We start from the raw sequence: 21,751 nt of genomic DNA, 5'->3' as shown, positions 1-21,751 counted from the left end.
TCTGACTCCAAGAGTGCTTCACTGAATGGGAGCAAGGGGTTCTGAAGCAGCTGAACACATCTATGATGATGGACATACGCAGAAATAAATGAGCACACTTCTTCTGAAGATGAACCCAAGAGATAAGGAGTATCCCATACTGAAAACAAGAAATATCCCATGCTGAAAACGTGCTAAGACCTCTAGTGCTTTGTGGCTCTTGGTAAATGCTAGCACCTGTATTAAAACCAGGGAGTAGGTTATCAGCCTCATCTTCCGCCATATACCTACAATCCCTACTGGGTATATTCAAGGCAATAGTTATGAAACGTTTCTCCATATGGGTGAATTTCTAATCCCTACAGAAGTGCTATGGAAGACTTTCAATACCAAAACATGCCTAGACCCTTTCCTTTACCAATTGGAGAATGTTCGGAAATAAATAACACAAAGAATATTATACATTGTAGTTTATTTCACTTATTTTTAGAAATGGCTCATGGACAAATTCGACACAAAGCCAACGTAAGTTTCCCAGCATTAGTGTATTTTATTAATATGCCATAATTTTAATTTAGTCCACCGAACTCAGATAAAGAATCAAGTTTAGCATCACACTAAAAGAAAAATTTGATGAAAAAGTGAAACTATTCCGATGGGAATTATTACAACACATTACATAATTATATTTCTTCCTCAAAGTAAACATCAGCAACGCACGAATTACATGAGGAATATAGCCCAAAGCATATTTCCTTAGCAGCACTTTTACCAAAAGGGAGTTCCCAAACACAAAAAAAAACAAAAAACAAGGCACTGCCCTTACATGTAGAAACCCATGTCATGGAATCTATATGACATTCTAACAAAATGTACAGCTTTTACCTACAAAACATGTAGACCTTTAAGTAACATAATCCAATAATCAGTATACCTTACAAAAGAAGTAAAATAATTGAGGACATACAATTGATTATTAAAAAAACACAACGATGTTGCAGATTCTTGCTGCGTTAAGTAACATGCTCGTTTATCAGAACATGGTCAGTAGTCCAAAACCGTTTTCATGCAGTGTCCATGAAGCAACACACAGGCTCATTTCAAATGATTATCTCTTGGGTCTGTCCACGTCATCAATAGCTGCTAACAATTTCTGTCTTGCCTTTTTGTTAATGTGAGACCCTAGGCACACATTCACCAGGTTGGTTAGCTGTTTCGTAGAGTACTCCTGCACAAAAGAAGAAGATTAGTGAGTTTTTACAGAACAAAATTAAACAGATCTCAGACTGCTGCTAAGAAATGAGTTAGAATCCTAAACATGTAACGAAAAGCTGAGAGATCCGAACAAATAAGAGTAGGTGGCGGTGCAGGATAAATATCGATCGAGTTTACTGAACATCTGGAATAAGAATATATCAGTAACTAGTATTCGCTTAACAGTGTTGTTCTCTGATTACTAGTGGAAGACAACTGTGCATCTAAATGAAAGGTTAAGGTTGACATTTGCATGTATTGGTATTTGTCGAACGCAAAGCTAGCTTGAGAGCAAAGGAGCACTTACCAGGGGGCACGGCCCTTGGGAAGAAGCCATCCACGTGAGTAAACAATCCAAGCCTGTTGAATTACAACATGAATGTAAAGTAGGCAAATGTACACAAATAAATAAAGGATCAATAGAGGGCCAAGTGCAACCTCTCTGACTCCCATTACACTCTCTGTGGCTACCTATACAAACCCGCGAGTCACTGCTCCTTAATAGCCCCATCCGCGAGATCAAGTACCGTCATTAAGAGCCCATGTGATTATTGCATCTCCAATATCGGGAAGCAAGAGGAGAGGGAATGTAAAGGAGAGAGAGGAGGATTTGTTCCCTTCCATAACTACGGGATTCAGAGGGGGCTATCTTAGGTCCACAAACAATAGAACGCCTCAGCAGGATGGGGAGATCAAGGTGAATTCTCACATCAATGACATTAGTCCACGCAAATAACATATGCAGCATTCTGTGGTCACCTGCAGAGCAAAACCGACTTGTTTTCCAAGATGTCCAATATCTGAATAAGATCTTTATGGCTTGGCACATCTTGAAGAGGCTGTGGTTTGCTGTGCACTACCAAAATGCTGCATTTTGATTGGCTAATAGACTGCAAATATCTACTCAGGAAATGTTGCCATTGTACCTAAAAGAAGCCTTGTTACAGCCCCAACCCACATTTGTCACTTCACTTTAGCCCTCCCCCCCACACACACACTAACTACCTGTGAAGATCACAGTGTTCTAGTTAAAATAAATAGTGTTCACCTTTCTCACAGAATGTGTACGTGCTGGAAGGCATTTGACCGAAGAAGACCACTTTAAAATCATTTGCTGTACTATGCTTAAGGGTGAATATACAGGTGGGAATGATTTCTCCTTTTTGCCTCCACAAGTTTCTCACATAAATTAGTCATACACATACCGTTTCATATGTTTGTACTATATATTTGAAGTCCTACTCCCCTACCCCCCCGTTGAAGATAGGGTGACCACCTGGCATTGAGGCAAATTCTGGACAGGACTGTAAAAAATTCAGGACAAAGGGTCAAAATTCAGGACAAAAATTCAGGACAAAAGGTCAAAATTCAGGACAAAAATTCAAGAACAAACGTCAGTTTTACAGACACACGCAAGAGAGGCCATGCCTCACTATGCTGTCAGTGCATTTAAGTACTCTTTTTTAACATAGCAATATTTATTCACTGTGGACCTTTTGTGATTGCCTCCTGGTGTGCTACATTCAGGTGTCACATTACATCCTTGTTCAGTAGTAAATTAATGCCCTTCACGGCAAGGCCATCACCCATACCCAAATCTACCCGATCTTTCCTGAAGAGAAAGTAACAGCAACATTTTGAGTAGGTTTCTGAACATTTCAAAACCCCTGGCAAACAGTTTGGGAAACATTAAGGTAATTAACCTTATGCTAGTTTAAACAAATTGAACAAAAACATCTGGCTTACCCCAACCGCCCATGGACTTTCAACCTTATTTTTTTTTTAAAGAGACATGGCAGATGGTGTGGGTGACAGTCTCACACCTAATGACAGGATGTGATGTACCCGTAACTTGTCTGTAGTCTCACTGAACTAGAGTGTATGTTTGGGACTCTACATTTATCTCAGAAATGGGAGCCCGGACTACCAATCAAAGATAATAAAAGAGTAGGATGAAATCGAGATCAAATGGGAGATCCACGACAAGTAATTCAAAGGGTTGTTGCTAACAACTGGATAAATAAAGAAGAGAAGAACAAGGTGGGACAGTTCCTAAAATCAGACAAGATGGGTCCACCAAGACTATTTGAAGGTATTGGGTACCTGGGGAGTTGCCTGCACACAGGAGCGAAACAGAAGGGGCACTGTCAAGTGGTTGAACAATCAACACCCATCCACCTTGGCAACCTCTTATGGTGCAATGGTTCGCTGTTAGTGCTTGTGAAGGGTGAGCAGGGGCCAGACCCCTTGCAAGGTTGTGCAAGGCAATTGCCCGCTTAGTCCATGTCTTTATATGGTTTTTAAATTGAGCAAAGGCCAAACTAGAGATCTGGGTTATCCCTAAGTGTCAAGTACACATAGAATCTTCAAAATATTTGGGATGTAAATTGCACAAACAAAATTTACAAATTTTAAAATTTAATTACTGTTTCTTTAACATATGGCACTGTTTTCGCCTTCATACACAATTAGATCTCAGATTGAACTGGGAACCAGTTACCTTTTGATACCTAGTGATTAATATCTACCATTCTTACACTGATTTCCAGGATGAAAATCTCATCAGAGCGAACGGTCCCTCCAAGCCCAGTTTTCTTTTTGGTCTTCTCTTCTGCTTTCTGTAGAGGCCATGTGGCACTAGTGAAGATGGTGTGCTACCCCAATGATAGTATTATTTTGCAAACCTTCCCCTGCTCGTCCTTCATTCCTTCTTCAGACAGGCCACACATCTGATTTGGTCGCTGCGGGCCATCAGGAGCTCTTTCCACTCTAAAGCTAACTGTGACTGCAGGTGGATTAGATATTCTGGACTTAGAAGGCTTTTATTCAGCTGCAGATGTCCAATGGGTGGCTCACTGGCTTTCTGCCCACCTCCCTGCATGAGATGGGGTTTACGAGGTAAAGACTTTTAAGGAAGGCTTAATGCACTGCTCATCGTTTCCTACTAACCATTCTATGGATCACCATCCGGGGTTATCATGCACGGCTTTCTCTTGCCTTGCCAGAACCTGTAAACTCACTGACACGAAGAAACCCTATGCTCCTGCACTACCTTTGCTAAGCCTTCGTACTCGCACAGGATGGCTGTGCTCAGAGCAACTCCATCAGTGGCATGTTGCAGGTGTCTTAAAATTGGGGACTTTGTTTCTGAACAGTGAGCTACTAAATTTCCAAACCCTTGTGGCAGACTACCATCTTCACCCCGGTCAACTCCTTACTTACAACCACCTTAAATAATCATGAAATGCCCTTTTTAATGTCTGCTACCTAGCAATAACCCTACAAGAGGTGTGCCAGAAGCTCTTTACCATAGGAAATGGTGGCAAACTGATAGAATGGGTGTACAGACCTATCCTGGAACATGTAAACAACTCCAGGTCTTCTTGTCATACTACCTGGGTGATTGATGTAGCCAAACCTCTGCAAGATATGGACTAAAATACTGGACTTTCCCCACAAAGTATCCCACAGCTGTCACTTTAAGTAAATTCATAGTGCTTCCTTGTGAATGCATTCTGCCCGTTGCTTGCCATTGGCCTTGTGGTTTGTAACTCACAATTTGTTGCTTTCAATTTGCTGGCTTTATTTGTTTTAGGCTATGCAGCTTGAATTCGTTCCTTCCCTTGCCAAAACCTTATTTACAGTATCCTGCTGAGTGCTCCATTTCTGTAAACAGGCCTGTAAATATTGTTCTTATCTTATCATATTTGCTGTGCATTCAAAGAACAAAGTCAAATGTCAGGCTATGTCTTCAGTGGGAACTTAGGGGGTTATTCCAACTTTGGAGGAGGTGTTAATCCGTCCCAAAAGTGACGGTAAAGTGACGGATATACCACCAGCCGTATTACGAGTCCATTATATCCTATGGAACTCGTAATACGGCTGGTGGTATATCCGTCACTTTACAGTCACTTTTGGGACGGCTTAACACCTCCTCCAAAGTTGGAATAACCCCCTTAGTGTTTACTTTCCTTTCTCTGACTTCAAAGTGAGAGGATTTATGCAACAATCTTGCTGGATACTGGGGTTAGGAAAGAGTTTTTTCTATCACATGACAACATTTAAATAGACTTCAGAATATATCAGAATTGCACCCTACTCTGTATCAGTCCACTTTACGCCACTCCATGCCACTGTTCTTTTCTCCATTCGGAACCACTCCACATTATGCCACTGCTCTCTATGCTACTTCACACTATGCCGCTCTACTCTACTCTGTACTACTCTACTCTAAGCCACCGCACTTTGCGCCTCTCTACACCACTGCGCTCTGCTCATCTGCACGCCATACCACTCCAGTGTAGGCAACACCAATCTAATCTGCACAACTCCACTCTCTGCCACTCTGCAACGCTGCACTGTACGCCACTGCACTCTAAGCTAATACACTCTATGCTAATGCACTTTACTCTGTAACACTCAACTCTATGCCCTTGCACTCTACATCAATACAGTGTACATCATTCTAATCTACTCTGCACCTCCGCACTCCATGCCACAGCACTCCACTACTTTACTCTATGCCATCACACTCTATGCCACTTTATGCAACTCCACTTTAACCTGCACTTCTCCACTCTAAGCCACCTCACTCTACTGTGAAATAATCTACTTTATGCCACTGCATTTTATGCCACTGCACTCTACCCTGCACCTCTCCACTCTATGCAACTGCACTCTACTCTGAAACAATCTATTCTACGCCACTGTACTCTATACCAGTCTGACCACTGCACTCTAGTTCAATGCACTCTACACCACTGCAAGCTGACACTCTGCAACACTGCTCTGGCTGCCACTATACTCTACACCACTCTGCCCTGTATTACTGCATTTTGCACCAATATACTCTATTCCACTGCATTCTATGCCACTCTACTCTGCCCAATGCCACTCTATGCAACTGCACTCTACACCAGTGCACTCTAAACAACTGCACTGCCCTTTACTCTGCACCACTGTACTCTATGCCACTGTTCTCTGTACCACTCTACTCCAGTGCACTGACACTCTACTCTGCAACTCTGCACTTTACACCACTCTACTCTATGCCACTGCACTCTAGGCACTAAACTCTACTCTACACCACTCTACAATACTCCACTCTGCACCACTCTACACCACTACACTCTATGCCACATGAGTCTACTCTGCACTCTATGACACTGCACCTCTCTGCATTACTGCACTCTCTGCTACTCTATTGTATGCCACTCAACTCCACTGCACTCTATGTAACTCTACCCCATGCCACTCTGCGCCAATGCACTCTAAACAACTGCACTGTACGCCACTGCCCTCTACTCTGTACCACTGTACTCTACGCCACTGCTCTGTGCCACTCTACTCCACTCTACATCACTGCACTGACACTCTACTCTGCAGTATTGCACTCTCCACCACCGTACTATACACCAATGTACTGTGTACTACTGCATTCTATGCCACTGCACTCTATGCCACTCTATTATGCATCACTCCACTCTACATCACTTTGCCCTACTCTGGACCACTCTACACTACACCACTGCACTCCCTGCAATGTGAGTCTACTCTGCAATCTTTGCCACTGCACCATTCTACAATACTGCTCTCTCTGCTACTCTATTGTATGCCACTCTACTCCACTGAACTCTATGCCACTCTACTCTGTCCCATGCCACTGCACTCTAAACCACTGCACTCTACGCTAACACACTCTAAACAACTGCACTGTACCCCACTGCACCATACTTTGCACCACTGGGCTCTACGCCACTGCTCCTATGCTACTCTACTCCACTCCACACCACTATGCCACTAGCTTTAAGCCATGCTGAACAGCAGCTACTCTGGTGTATAACATGGCTAATAGCTAAAACACATTAGCAAAGCCAATAACTCTTTCGTAGATGAGACCTAATGGCTTTGCCAATGTTTGTTAGTACTATGAGGTACTGAGGTACCTGAAAGAACTGTGAAAAATACAATTACATTACAATAAAGGCTGCTACAAAATGCGCAAATACATTTCGGTTAAATTAAAAAAAAGTGCTTCTCAAAAACAGATTTGAATAATATACAGTTCATACCTAGTGATAAAAAAATGTATAACACTCCATTAAAACCACACACTCCACAGCTCACCTTGGAACACCATTACAATACCTCTCTGAAATAAATATCTTTGCCACCAGAAAACTTCAAGTGACTCCTTTTAGTAAAGTCAATGCAGGTTTTCAAGCCCCTTTGTATTTGCAGATTCACCAGTTGCCCACATTTGCATGTCTTTAGGGAAGGAGACCCCCTGGCAAGCAGGTCTGATTCTTATCTGTCTGCCCCTCCCTCCCTCAGAGCACAGGAGACCCCCCTGCCTTCCAGCCCAGGTGGGGAAACTCCTCTGCCCCTAATTTCGCCCTGCCTCTGTTGCCCTTTAGGTGAAAGGCTAAAATTAAGGACAAATGCCGTCCGTTAAAGCTTTCATCACGGACAACGGACAGCAGGGCGAAATTACGGACAGTCCGTGAAATTTACGGACGGGTGGTCACCCTAGTTGAAGAGTGTGAGTTTTTACTGCTTTTTAAGATAGTTGCCTCCGTTGCTCAATCAGATTAACAATGTTACTTATTTTAAATGTTTTAAAGATTTATCTTTTAATGTATTCATTGAAACGTTGTGCAGATGGCCATTTTTAGAGACATGCATGCCCTACAGTGTAACTTAAGTCTAAGGTTGGCCAAGCATCAAGATTGCCTTTCCAGCACTATTTGCATCTCAAAGGAGACCACCCAAAATCTGAATTAGTGTTTGACCAATCACAATTTGTCCTGAGGCATGGCATTCTCCCTCCCGACCCACACCTGACACTGTTGATGGACACATTGCTGCTAGGTTGGTAACATCAGTTTTGTCTGCAATGGTAGCACGATAGTTCCAGAGAATTCGTAACCTGAGGGCCTCCTCTACCCTTGTTGTCCCTTGGCACATCTACAAATAGAAGTCTTCAGTACCCCATGGGTCTAGACTGAGACTAGTTCCTTATGCATCAAGGAGGGTTTTTAACCCAAGTTACTTAATGTAGAGCCATGTTTGGTGGACTCAAGTCATAAGCAAGCCACTCTGAAAGTATCACAAGGGGCCCAATGATATTAACAACGTGCGTAAGTCTTAGGCGAGAACATTATTATTGCTGTGGTACTTTGTGCTTCAAATGCACACCATCTTTGTATTTGAACTATTGAAGGGTTGACCACCCCTTGGCATCGGTATATTGATTTAATGAGCAGGGTCTCTGTGCCTATCGGAAAATCGTTTCTGGAAGAGTTTACTTCCAGAAAAGCAGGATTTTGGCTTTACCTAAGTCCATGAATGTCTTCCATATTGAGTATATGCGTGCCCTGTTTACTTCGTTATTGCAAATCAGCCCTGACACGATGTCAGCCGGAAGGATAAATCTTCTAGCCACAAATCTATCTCATGTGTAGGTCGGATGGTCCTCCTTCCCATATTCTTGCTCCAATGAAAATTGAAGCTAGTATTGACATTTCTGATGTCCGCTCATTTCGAGCCTCTCCACAATTGCCCTCTCAAGCTTCTCACCTTGAGAACAGCCATCCTTGTGGCCATTACATCTGCTCACAGGGTGAATGAGCTGCAGGCATTATCATCTAAGCCGCCCTACCTTTCCATTTATCCTCACAAAATGGAGCTTCGCACTAGGACCTCCTTTTACCCAAAAATGGTTACGCCCTTCCTGGTATGCAAGTCCATCACCTTGCCTACTTTTTACACATTCCTGCATCCTTCTAAGGAAGAGGAGAGACATCAAAGCCTGGACCCAAAAAAGAGCTTTGGCATTCTACCTTGATCATACCAAAGAGTTCTGGGTGGACAATCAACTCCTTATTGGTTATGTGGGTGCCAAGATCATCTGGCAGAAGAGGACCATTTCTAGGTGGGCCATAGTCTGCATTAAAATGTGCTACACATTTGCTAAGAAGCAAACCCCTGAGGGCTTGCATGCTCATTCTACCAGAGCTAAAACTACGATCACAGGGCTAGCACTTGGAGTTCCTTTCAGGCGGCACCATGGGCATCTCTACACACGTTTACCAAACACTAATGCCTGGACAGTCAGGTCCTTAAGGACGGACACTTTCCCTATTCAGTCCTGCAGGACTTTTCAGTGTGATCTTAGTTTACAGACCCACCTCCGGGGATGATATTGCTTGGGTACCTATTTTAAGGTAAGGAATCTGCAACTAGATGTCTCTATCAGATGGACAAGTTAATTACCTTCAGTAACGCCTTATTTGGTAGAGACAATATCTCATTGCAGATTCCTTATCGACTCAAACAACCTCCTCTCCCTGCTCTGCGAAGTGATTTCTAGGAACAGGGACTCCCTTTCAAGCACCAGTGGTCAGTGTCCTTTATGGCTCTGCTTCTGGCATGGAAAGTCATGAAAAGAAACGGACGTCAGTGCGCCGGGGTGACGTCTATATAGGACCCGCGTTAATGACTGACGCGGAGCCGATCAATGGCACCTAATGGCGCACAGGGATGCTGCTCGAGGAAAACTTTGGATCCAAAATTGATGCCTGGGGGAATTCTGAGGTACTGAATCTACAACTAGATATTGTCTCTACCAATAAGGTGTTACCGAAGGTAAGTAACTTGTCCGTTAGTTGGTGTGTTTTTCATAATACCATTTACGTGCAATGTTAACAAGAAGCATACCTGTTGAATTTCTTTTGGTGGTAAGGCCCTACCTCTTTTGTCGTTTTGAAATACATTGGAGTGAATACCTGATTTTGAGCGCCACAGATAGGAGCATACAGAAAGGGTGATAACGAGGTTAGTCACAATGTAATCATTTATTGATAGTACTATACTAAGCTTAGGAATTGTGGTGTGTTCTAGGGCAATTTCATATTTAGAAATGCTAATTCTCCCCTGGCCTTTGATGACCCATCTTGGAGAGAAAACAGTTTTATTTCATTATTTTATTAAATTATGTATACCACCTTAACACCTTGTTCCTTAATTAGGTACTGTAGAATTCAGATCATTTCTTATGGAGGGCAGAGCAGAAAATAAATAACATGAAGGGTTTCATTTTGTCATGGTGGTTATAGTTAGCGCACCAGAAAACTGAAATGGGGATAAATATATTACAAATGTTAATGTATTTCTGATTTATTTGAACATTCTTATTGTTTTTTTTCTTTTATAGGTCAAACATACATCATAATCAGTATATTGTTTCAAAATGCATACACCAATCTTCCTCATCCATTGGAGAGGAAACAAAGCCTGGCATGCTAGACAAAACTTACTTTCAACAGCTATGGCAGTGTGTCAGATGATTCCCTAGTGTGTAGTTTACTGCCATTTTAGCATAGAGGTCACAAATGTAATTTTTGTGACTAAAATGAGGCACTCCCAACAGCTATGTTGCTGGAATAAGCAGTTGTTGAATTGAAAATCTTTCCTTTTGAGCAGGCTAAGGTAAATGCACATTCAGGGGTTGATGTAAGTATAAGACCAGCTGTTTCAAGATAATTCTGAGGGAAAGTATAGGCTGGATAAAACTATTCAAAACATTATCATTTTTTTAGACCTAGATATTTTTGAATCTTCTGTATAAATGCGCAGAAGTAGATTGTTTTAGAGCTGTAGGAAGTATTTGCAGACAAATTTAGTATTTAAAATGAATAGATTTGTTCTGCCTCTGAATCAGTGCTGTTTGGACATTTAATTTGTCTGTTTACATTTCCAACTTCCTTTTATCAGTAGTTGCATCTCCCTGCATGAACACGCACTGGCATAAAAATTATTTGTACTGTTAGTTAAATATAATGAAATGACAAAATGTATTGCGTATATTTATTGTCTCTAAAAATGGCAGTACCACCTTCCCTTTCTTCGCACCCACATATCCAACAAAGAGTTGATCGTCCACCTGGAAATCTATAGTACGATTGAGGTAGAACGCCAACGCTCTTTTTGGATCAAGACTATGGAGTCTCTCCTCCTCATGAGAATAATGTGGGGGTGCATAAAAAGTAGGCAAAGTGAAGAACTGGCCTACATGAAAAGGCATAGGAACCTTGGGAAGGAAGGAGGCCCTTGTAAAAAGCACCACTTTGTCAGGGTGAACAGACAAAAATGGGGGTTTTGAAGAAAGAGCCTGGACCTAGCTCACCCTGCGAACAGAGGTGATGGCAACAAGAAATGCAGTTTAGAGAGTAAGTAGTTGCAAGGGACACTTGTGAATCCGCTCAAAAGGTGCACACATCAAATAAGTGAGGACCAGATTGGGACATAGTAAACGGAGTGGGAGGAAACAAATGGAATCGACCAATAGGAGTTTTGACAAGGTAATGTTGGTCTGGCAATCTAAGAAAGGCTGAAATAGCCGATAAGTAACCATTAAGGGTGCCCAAAGCAAAGATCTTCTGGGCCAAAGAAAGGATGAACAAAAAAAAACCAGAGAGAGAAGCATAAAGGGGATGAACAGATTTGTTGGTGCATCATGCCACATATTTATGTCAGTGACAGGTGTATACCGTTTTGGTGGCGGGACGCCTGGCTGCCAAAATAATGTCACAGTCTCAAGGCGGAAGGTCAAAAGCAGTCAACTGCCACCGCTCAATCTCCACACATGAAGGGGAAGACTGGACAGGTTGGGGTGGTTGGAACTGTCACTTGTTGCTGTGACAGAAGATCCTCCTGAAGGGGCAGTCTCATTGGAATATCTGTGGCTACGCTCAGTAGCTCCGGATACCATACTCTCCGTGCCCAATCCGGAGCCACAAGGATTACTTGGGCCCGGTCGTTCTTTATCTTCTTCAGAACTCTGGACAGAAGTGGTATAGGCGGGAAGGCGTAAAGGAGGCCTCAGTTCCACTCGAGACGAAAAGTGCCACTGAGTGAGTGCTGCCTTGGAAACTCCAACGAGCAAACGAGATGACATTGCGCATTCTCAGTGGAGGCAAAAAAATCCAACCAAGGCTGTCCCCACTGCTGAAAGAGACCTTGCACCACCTCTGGATGGAGACGCCATTCGTGATCGACTATGCATCAACGGCTGAGTTTGTCTGCTCTGGCGTTCAGAGAGCCTGCCAGATGTTGAACCACCAGGGTAATGCCCTGATGTGCCAGCCACGTCCAGAGGTGCAGAGCCTCTTGACAAAGGGTTCAGGAGCCCACTCTGCCCTGGTTCTTGCAGTACCACATGGCAGTAGTGTTTTTCGTGAACACCTGCACCACTTCCCCTTTCAGAGAGGAAAGAATGCTTTCAATGCAAGCCTAATCACCCAGAGCTCCAGAACATTTATGTGGAGTCCAAATTCTCCTGGAGACCAGAGACCTCTGATTTCCCCCTCACCCATGCGGCCACCCCATCCCAGGAGTGTTGCGTCTGTCACTACTGTAAGATCTGGTTGGGGAAGGGAGAGGGATCTGCTGTTGACCCAATCCTGATTTGAAAGCCACTACTGCAGATCTTTTGCAGTCCCCTCCGAGATCTGGACCATCTCGGAGAGATTCCCCTGATGCTGTGCCCACTGGAACTTCAAGTCCCACTGCAGAGCCTGCATATGCCATTGGGCATGTGTCACTAGCAGGATGTCGGAGGCCATGAGACCCAGCAGCCTCAGATTCATTCCCACCAAAACTCAGGATAGAGGCTGAAAGATCAGAATCATAGCCTGAATATCCTTGACTCGCTTTTTGGGAGGATAGGCCTGAAACTGCACTGTGTCCAGAACAGCTCTGATGAAAGGGAGCATCTGAGAGGGAGTCAGGTGTGACTTCAGCATGTTTATAGTGAACCCCAGCACGTGCAGAAGGTTCGCCATAGCATGAAGGTGGGAGATGACTTTCTGGGGCATGTCTGCCTTCAACAGCCAGTCGCCGAGGTAGGTGAAGACTGAAACCCCTAACCTGCGCAGATGAGCTGCAACCACCGCCATCACATTCATGAACACCCAAGGGGTGCTGGTAATGTCCAAGGGGAGCACAGTAAATTGAAAGTGCTTGTGACCTATCACAAATTGCAAGTAGCATCTGTGGGCAGGCAAGACAGGTATATGGAAGTAAGCGTCCTGCAAGTCCAATGCTACCATTCAGTCTCCTGGGTCCAAGGCAGACAGGACCTGAGCCAAAGTGAGAATTTTGAACTTCTCGTTCTTGAGGAAGAGATTGAGGGCCTGAAGGTCTAGGATAGTACGTAAGCCTTTGTCATTGTCCTTTTTGGGCACCAGAACGTAGTGGGAATAACAACCACAACCTACTTCTGGTGCAGGGACCTTCTCAATGACTCCCTTGGCCAAGTGAGCTGCAACCTCCTCGCGGAGAAGTGACAGATGATCCTCTGGTAGGCGGCCACAGGATGGAGATATGGTCAGAGGGGCAGTCTCGAAGGGAAGGAAGTAGCCCCTTCAGACGATCTGCAAAACCCACTTGTCCTTTATGATTCCCAGAGGGGGAGGTGATGGCGAATCCTGCCTCCAACTTTTCTGAGATGGGGGGGACGGACTAGGAAGGCTTGGAGGCTGCAGCAGGGGTAGGGGTGGACTGGACTCACCTCTGGTTCCCTGTTCCACAAGCTAGTGGGATTCTGTGCCCCAGCAGGGGATGGGGCTAAGTAGCGGGGGTGGCACGGTGACTGGGAAAGGGGTGTGACAGGGAGCCCCTTCCTTGGCCACGAAAGGGGCAAAAGGCAGCCTGTGTGGGATGAAGGGCGGTCAAAAGGCCAAGGGATAGAGCTGTAGCCCAGGACTCCTTCAAACTCTCAAGCACTGAGTCCACCTTGTCTCCGAAGAAACAGGTGCCATCAAAGGGCATGTCCCTAAGGGTCTGTTGGGCATCCCACAAAAAAAAAAAAGATGTCCTCAACTAGGCGTGGTGCTTCAAGGCCACTGTCGAGCCCAGCCCACAGCAAATAGTGAATTTAGCCGTGTCTCTCCCTTCAGCAACCACATGAGAGATGATGGCCCGGGTCTCCTCCAGGATCTGTGGTGAGACTTGCATGACCGTATCCCACAAGGAGTGGGTATAATGGCCCATTAGGCATTCGGTGTTCACTGATCGCAACGCCATACTGGAGGAAGAAAACATCTTCTTTTCAAGTTGGTCCAGCCTCTTTGATTCTCTATCCAGGGGAGCGGATGGGAATGCATCAGATGATGAGACTGCCTGGATGACAAGGCTCTCAGGCGTGTGGTGTTGGGACAGGAATTTAGGGTTGTTCGGGCGGGCTGATGGTGGTGAACAATTGTCCTATTCACACAAGCCCCTGTGCTGGGTCTGGGCCACGTGCCCAAAAGGACATCAGTGAGGACTTCATTGAAAGGAAGGAGAGGCTCCGAAGCAGAAGCCCCATGCTGAAGCAATCCGGCAGGAGATTAGTCCTGACCGCTACAGTGGGCAGTTCGAGGCCAAGGACCTCAGTCGCCCTACTGACCACCACTGAATAGAAGGCTCCCTCCGCTGTAGCTACGGTCGGAGGAGAAAGTATACCAGCGTCTGGGGAAGTATCCAGACCACTGGCCTCGCTCATTTCCTGTGCCCAGTTCATGTTAGGATACTCGAGCTGGTATTCATAAAGGTCCAGCGACCCCTCCAAATATCCATACCCATAGGATAAAGTGTCCAAATGTGACCTGGGGTGAGTAGGCCTCATTGAAGTCAAAAGTGGTGTTGGCCGACACCTTTTCGGCTTCGGGTCAGCCGGAATTAGGATTTGGTCAATGTCTATCGTGGGCCCAACCGACGTCGAGAGCATCGACAACTTAGCCAGCACTGGGAATGGTCACAATGGTACATGATATGCTTGGCTGCCTGCTACTGGTCATGGACGTCTAAGCCAAAGAGGCACTATGATCGTCGAGGACTGCCAGCAAGTTCTGGGTGGTAAGGTTTCATAAAGTAGGTGTTTATTAACTAAACAAGTGGCTTGCATTACCTGATCTCAGTGCCAGGCGTACAGAAGAAAACATTTGCTTGCCAAAGGCATAAATGGTTATGGATTCTGTATCCGAACAATTGGTCAGAAATGAATTAGGCTTCACCTTTATGATTTAAGCGTGCACAATGAGACTTTCTGCAACAGGATGCTTGTTGAAACAATCTGGGACACTGGGTGTAGGCCTATTGTCCCGTGCTGACTAACAAGCGAACAAGAAATGACTTTGACCAAGAAGCCATCAGTGTATCTTTGGAAGCATCGTAAATGAGAGGAGGGGCTCAGATGTTGCTGGCCCAGGCTGCAAAATTTCTGTCAAAGCATTTGTTTTACTGTCAGTGCAGGAAGGATGAATTGTAGTGCTTTATCTGCTCTCAGAACCACCACTGCAAAGGAGGCACTTTCTTCCATTGGTGGCCCATTTGGCAAGTCAAGCTCTGTCTCAGAGGAAGTATCAAGCCCACTGCTGTTTTGCAGATCCAGTTAAAAGCTATCTGTAGGAAAGTGCTCCTTTTGGCATGGTTAAACCCCAACTTTTTGCCTGATATTGATGCTGACTTGACAGAGTTGTAGGAAGCTGGCATAGTGTGTGATGAGCACCTACGGTGTTATCACCTTATACCAGGTCCAGGTATCCCCTATTAGTAAAGTGTGGGCAGTGTCTAGGAAGCCAGAGCTCTCTAGAGGTAGCTGTGGATGAGCAGCCAAGACTTATCTAGGAGACATGCAAAGCTTATTCAATAACATTATGGTCACACAGCACTTACACACCCGAAGAACCACAGAGTGTTACAAAAACAAAGGTATTTTATTATGGTAACACAACTACTAAAATACTGTAAAGGCAACACCCCAACTGGAGGTAAGTAAACACACTATTATATATACATTAGCAAACATTAAAGAGCACAGAAAGCAATAGGCATTGGTAAAAGCAATAGCAAATAGTGAGGGCCCTAGGGGAGGGCCAAACTATGGTGGTCATTCTGACCCTGGCGGTCTTTGACCGCCAGGGCGGAGGACCGCGGGAGCACCGCCGACAGGCCGGCGGTGCTCCAATGGCTATTCCGACCGCAGCGGTAAAGCCGCGGTCGGACCGGCACCACTGGCGGGGTCCCGCCAGTGTACCACCGCCCCATTGAATCCTCCGCGGCGGCGCAGCTTGCTGCACCGCCGCGGGGATTCCGACCCCCCCTACCGCCATCCAGATCCCGGCGGTCGGACCGCCGGGATCCGGATGGCGGTAGGGGGGGTCGCGGGGCCCCTGGGGGCCCCTGCAGTGCCCATGCCACTGGCATGGGCATTGCAGGGGCCCCCGTAAGAGGGCCCCTACATGTATTTCACTGTCTGCTGCGCAGACAGTGAAATACGCGACGGGTGCAACTGCACCCGTCGCACAGCTTTCACTCCGCCGGCTCGATTCCGAGCCGGCTTCATCGTGGAAGCCTCTTTCCCGCTGGGCTGGCGGGCGGTCTGAAGGCGACCGCCCGCCAGCCCAGCGGGAAAGTCAGAATTACCGCCGCGGTCTTTCGACCGCGGAACGGTAATCTGACGGCGGGACTTTGGCGGGCGGCCTCCGCCGCCCGCCAAGGTCAGAATGAGGGCCTATATGTTAAAAAGTGGAATGGGAAAGGCAGTCCCCCAACTAAGGAACTGGAATCAGTAGAGGGGAGCTAGATGTACTAGGAACCCCAAGAGGTAAGTACAAGGGTGCCCCCTAGCAACCAGGAGAGAAGAGGTTAAGTGCCTGGTTTCCCCTCTGGGCTAGGAGGGCCTACCATAGGGGTGACTTACAGTGACGTGTGGTGAAAGGGTGCATGCACCTTTTAAAGTAAGCCGCAATGGCAGGCCTGCAGACACATTTTGCAATAGCTCCCATGGGTGGCACAATACATGCTGCAGCCCATGGGGAATTCCTGGTGCCCCAATGCCCTGTGTACCTAAGTACCATATACTAGGGAGCAACTGCATGCCAACTGTGGGGAGTGCAAAGTCTTAGGCAACCAAATTTAGAGGGAAAGGGCACAATCACTGGAGTCCTGGTTAGCAGGATCCCAGTGAAAACAGTCTAGGCATACTGATAGCAGGTAAAAAGTGGGGGTAACTATGATAAAAAGATTGACCTTCATACATTTGTGACATGGTAAATGCAGTGCTCCATAACAACTGGTTGGGCTTTTGTAATTTTCTTAGAGCATCATCAGATGAGTTTAACCTGAAGTCTGTTCTGGGTACGATATCATTGGCAGACGCCAGTAGCATCTGTATCGACATGGACCTTCAGGTCAAAGTGGCAGTCTCTACCAGAGTCTGTAAGGGCCTAGTAACCGGCCCCAAAGGGACAGAATTCACTGGGGAAGGACCTGTCACCAGTAACGACATAACGCCCCTGTGAACCTGAAGGTGCTCTTGAGGGAGGCACAAGTGCACGTAAGATTTGTAGCAAGGCTTCTCTGAAGGCCTCAGTCCCCTACAGCATCGACAACAGCCAACCTGAGACTTGTAAGTTCCACTGTAGGGCATGCATGTGCCATGTGGTGTGGTTGACAAGGAGGATACACATGGCTAAGAGTCCAAGAAGCCCCAGAGTCACCATCAGCTGACTCCAGATCGAGCCTGAAACAGTGGGATTAAAGTCCAAATGTCCTGGACTCACTGCATTAGAGGAAAAGCCTAGATGTCTACCATGCCCAGGAACGCCCCAAAGAAAGGAAGCCTCTGTGAAGGAACAGGTGGGATTTGGCTCCTTTACAGTAAACCCAATGATTTTAGGAGTGCTGCCATCTTCCAAAAGTGGTCTACAACTGAGTGTGGTGTACCGGCCTTCAGTAGCTAGTCATCGAGGTATGGAAATATAGAACTCGTGACCTCTGAAAATGTGAAGTGATCACTGAAATCACTTTCATGAACATCTGCGGGGCACTGATGAGGCCGAAGGGGAGCACAGCAAACTGAAAACACTCCTGGTCCACCCTAAAACGCAGGACAGGTACATGAAAATATGCACTGTGTAAAGGCACTATACAAGATCCCCTTTCCAAGACAAAAAGGATCTGAGTCAAAGTGAGCATTTTCTTCCACAGGTAGGCATTCAGGGGTCAGAGGCCTAAAAGAGGCCTGAGGCCCAAGTCCTTTTTCCAGACATGGAAGTAGTGGGTATAACAACCCCCTTGCCTTTCTCTGACTCAGATGCCCTCCTCATGGCACCCTTTGAGAGCACAGGTATACCTCATTTAGCATGATGCAAAGGCACTCTTCCAAAATTAATTTTGGCGTGGTGGGGAGATTGAGCGAGTAGGAGAGAAAAGTTAGGGAGTAATTTGCAAGATTCACCTGTAGGAATTGTCTGCTGCATAATTGACTGGGAACGCTGTCTCTAACCATGCACCAGCCCCCTGATAATTATTATTTTTTCTTTTTTAAACAGGTGAAGAAATTGTTTTGTAGGGGTCAATAATACCTCCAAGGAGCGTGCTGTAGTTCTACTAGCTATAAAGTGTTTCAAAGTGAAACTATTACTGATGCCTGGACGTTGTCAGAGGATCCAGTTAATCTCACCCAGGCATGTTTGCAACGAAAAACACTAAGAAAGTACCAACTGCCCTGTTCAGGCTTTTCAAGCCTGCTCACACAATGCAATTTGCTGCCTCCTGCTTGACATGGATCGTCTAGATTGCTTTTCAGGCTCCACCGCCTCCCCTGCACTCTTCCCCCTCGTTTCTGCCCCGCGTCCAACCATCTTTTCTGCTGTGCTCCCCCTCCCGCCCCTCCTATGCCCACCCCACCCCAGGATCTATTTAATGGTGGTCACTGTGCAACCCCATTGAGAAGGCCCCTCCAGCTCCCCTAGCACTACTGCTATAAAGTGTAGGAAAGTACCATCTTGCCTGGCATGTTACCCCCATTTTCACTGTGTGTATGTTTGTGTTTGCCTATGTGTCACTGGGATCCTGCCAGGCAGGACCCCAGGGCTCATAATGTATGCCCCGTAGGTGTTCCCTGTGTAGTGCCTAACTGTATCGATGAGGCTCTGCTAACCAGAACCTCAGTGTTTATGCTCTCTCTGCTTTCACAATTGTCACTGCAGGCTAGTGACTATCTTCACCAATTCTCATTGGCACACTGGAACACCCTTATAATTCCCTTGTATATGGTACCTAGGTACCCAGGGTATTGGGGTTCCAGGAGATCCCTATGGCCTGAAGCATTTCTTTTGCCACCCATATGGAGCTCAGACAATTCTTACACAGGACTGCCACTGCAGCCTGAGTGAAAAAACGTCCACGTTATTTCACAGCCATTTTCACTGCACATAAGTAACTTATAAGTCACCTATATGTCTAACCCTCACTTGGTGAAGGTTAGGTGCCAAGTTACTTAGTGTGTGGGCACCCTGGCACTAACCAAGCTGCCCCCACATTGTTCAGGGCAAATTCCCCGGACTTTGTGAGTGCGGGGACACCATTACACGCGTGCACTACATATAGGTCACTACCTATATGTAGCGTCACAATGGTAACTCCGAACACGGCCATGTAACATGTCTAGGATCATGGAATTGTCACCCCAATACCATTCTGGTATTGGGGGGACAATTCCATGCATCCCCGGGTCTCTAGCACAGAACCCGGGTACTGCCAAACTGCCTTTCCGGATTTTCCACTGCAGCTGCTTCTGCTGCCAACCCCTCAGACAGGTTTCTGCACCCCTGGGGTCTGGGCAGCCCAGTCCCAGGAAGGCAGAATAAACGATTTCCTCTGAGAGAGTGTGTTACACCCTCTCCCTTTGGAAATAGGCGTGAAGGGCTGGGGAGGAGTAGCCTCCCCCAGCCTCTGGAAATGCTTTGATGGGCACAGATGGTGCCCATCCCTGCATAAGCCAGTCTACACCGGTTCAGGGATCCCCCAGCCCTGCTCTGGCACGAAACTGGACAAAGGAAAGGGGAGTGACCACTCCCCTGACCTGCACCTCCCAGGGGAGGTGCCCAGAGCTCCTCCAGTGTGTCCCAGACCTCTGCCATCTTGAATTCAGAGGTGTTGGGGCACAATGGACTGCTCTGAGTGGCCAGTGCCAGCAGGTGACGTCAGAGACCCCTCCTGATAGGTGCTTACCTCTTTCAGTAGCCAAGCCTCCTTTCTTGGTAGCCAAACCTCCTTTTCTGGCTATTTAGGGTCTCTCCTCTGGGCTATTCCTCAGATAACGAATGCAAGAGCTCACCAGAGTTCCTCTGCACTTCCCTCTTCGACTTCTGCCAAGGATCGACTGCTGACTGCTCCAGGACGCCTGCAAAACCACAACAAAGTAGCAAGACGACTACCAGCAACATTGTAGTGCCTCATCCTGCCAGATTTCTCAACTGTTTCCTGGTGGTGCACGCTCTGAGGGCTGTCTGGCTTCACCCTGCACTGGAAGCCATGAAGAAATCACCCGTGGGTCGACGGAATCTTCCCCCTGCCAACGCAGGCACCAAACTTCTGCATCACCGGTCCTCTGGGTCCCCTCTCATCTTGATGAGCGTGGTCCCTGGAACACAGGAGCTGGATCCAAGTGTCTCCGACAGTCCAGTGGCTCTTCTGTCCAAATTTGGTGGAGGTAAGTCCTTGCCTCCCCACGCCAGACAGCAAACCTGTGTACTGCATGATTTGCAGCTGCTCCGGCTTCTGTGCACTTTTCCAGGACTGCCTTTTTGCACAGCCTAGCCTGGGTCCCCAGCACTCCGTCCGTCGCAGAGTTGGACTTCGACATCATGGGACCCTCCTATGTGACTCTGAGTCGACCACTGTCCTCAGATCTTCTAAGTGCCTGTTCCAGTACTTCTGCAGGCGCTGCCTGCTTCTGTGGGGGCTCTCTGAGTTGCTGAGCGCCCCCTCTGTCTCTTCCTCCAAGGGGCGACATCCTGGTCCTTCCTGGTCCCCAGCAGCACCCAAAATCCTCAAGCGCGACTCTTGCAGCTAGCAAGGCTTGTTTGTGGTATTTCTGCCTGGAAACACTTCTGCAACCTCCAGCAGGCTGTGGGACATCTTCCATCCAAAGGAGAAGTTCCTAGCCCTTTTCGTTGTTGCAGAATCTTCGGCTTCTTCCACCCGGAGGCAGCCTTTTTTGCACCTTCATCTGGGGCTTAGTGGGCTCCTACAACCCCATACCCCCCCCCCCCCCCCCGGACACCTTTGTGACTCTTGGACTTGGTCCCCTTCCTTTACAGGTCCTCAGGTCCAGGAATCCGTCTTCAGTGTTTTGCTGGTGCTTGTGGTTCTCGCAGAATCCCCTATCACGACTATTGTGTCTTTCTGGGGAAGTAGGGTAACTTTACTCCTACTTTTCAGGGTCTTGGGGTGAGGTATCTTGGACACCTTGACTGTTTTCTCAGAGCCCCAGCGACCCTCTACAACTTCCCATAGGTCTGGGGTCCATTCGTGATTCGCATTCCACTTTTGGAGTGTATGGTTTGTGTTGCCCCTAGACCTATGTCTACCTATTGCATCCTATTGTGATTCTACATTGTTTGCACTACTTTTCTTACTGTTAATTACCTGTTTTGGGTTTGTGTACATATAATGTGTGTATGTT

At 46.6% G+C, this 21,751-nt stretch overlaps 1 protein-coding gene across 2 annotated transcripts in view; it reads right to left on the bottom strand.

Annotated features, from left to right (window-relative positions):
- Positions 1-505: 505 nt before the first annotated feature.
- Positions 506-21,751, bottom strand: part of VPS50 (VPS50 subunit of EARP/GARPII complex) — an 880,308-nt gene continuing 859,062 nt past the window's right edge. For both annotated transcript variants that reach the window (XM_069211661.1, XM_069211662.1), the window contains exon 28: positions 506-1,207. In XM_069211661.1, coding sequence (XP_069067762.1) covers positions 1,088-1,207 — 120 coding nt within the window. In that variant the 3' untranslated portion in view covers positions 506-1,087. The remainder of the gene's footprint in view (positions 1,208-21,751) is intronic.

This window comes from Pleurodeles waltl, chromosome 10, assembly GCF_031143425.1.
Source record: "Pleurodeles waltl isolate 20211129_DDA chromosome 10, aPleWal1.hap1.20221129, whole genome shotgun sequence".
Lineage (NCBI taxonomy): Eukaryota > Metazoa > Chordata > Amphibia > Caudata > Salamandridae > Pleurodeles > Pleurodeles waltl.
The sequence above is the reverse complement of the archived record's forward strand: the minus strand, read 5'-3'. Positions and strand labels throughout refer to the sequence as shown.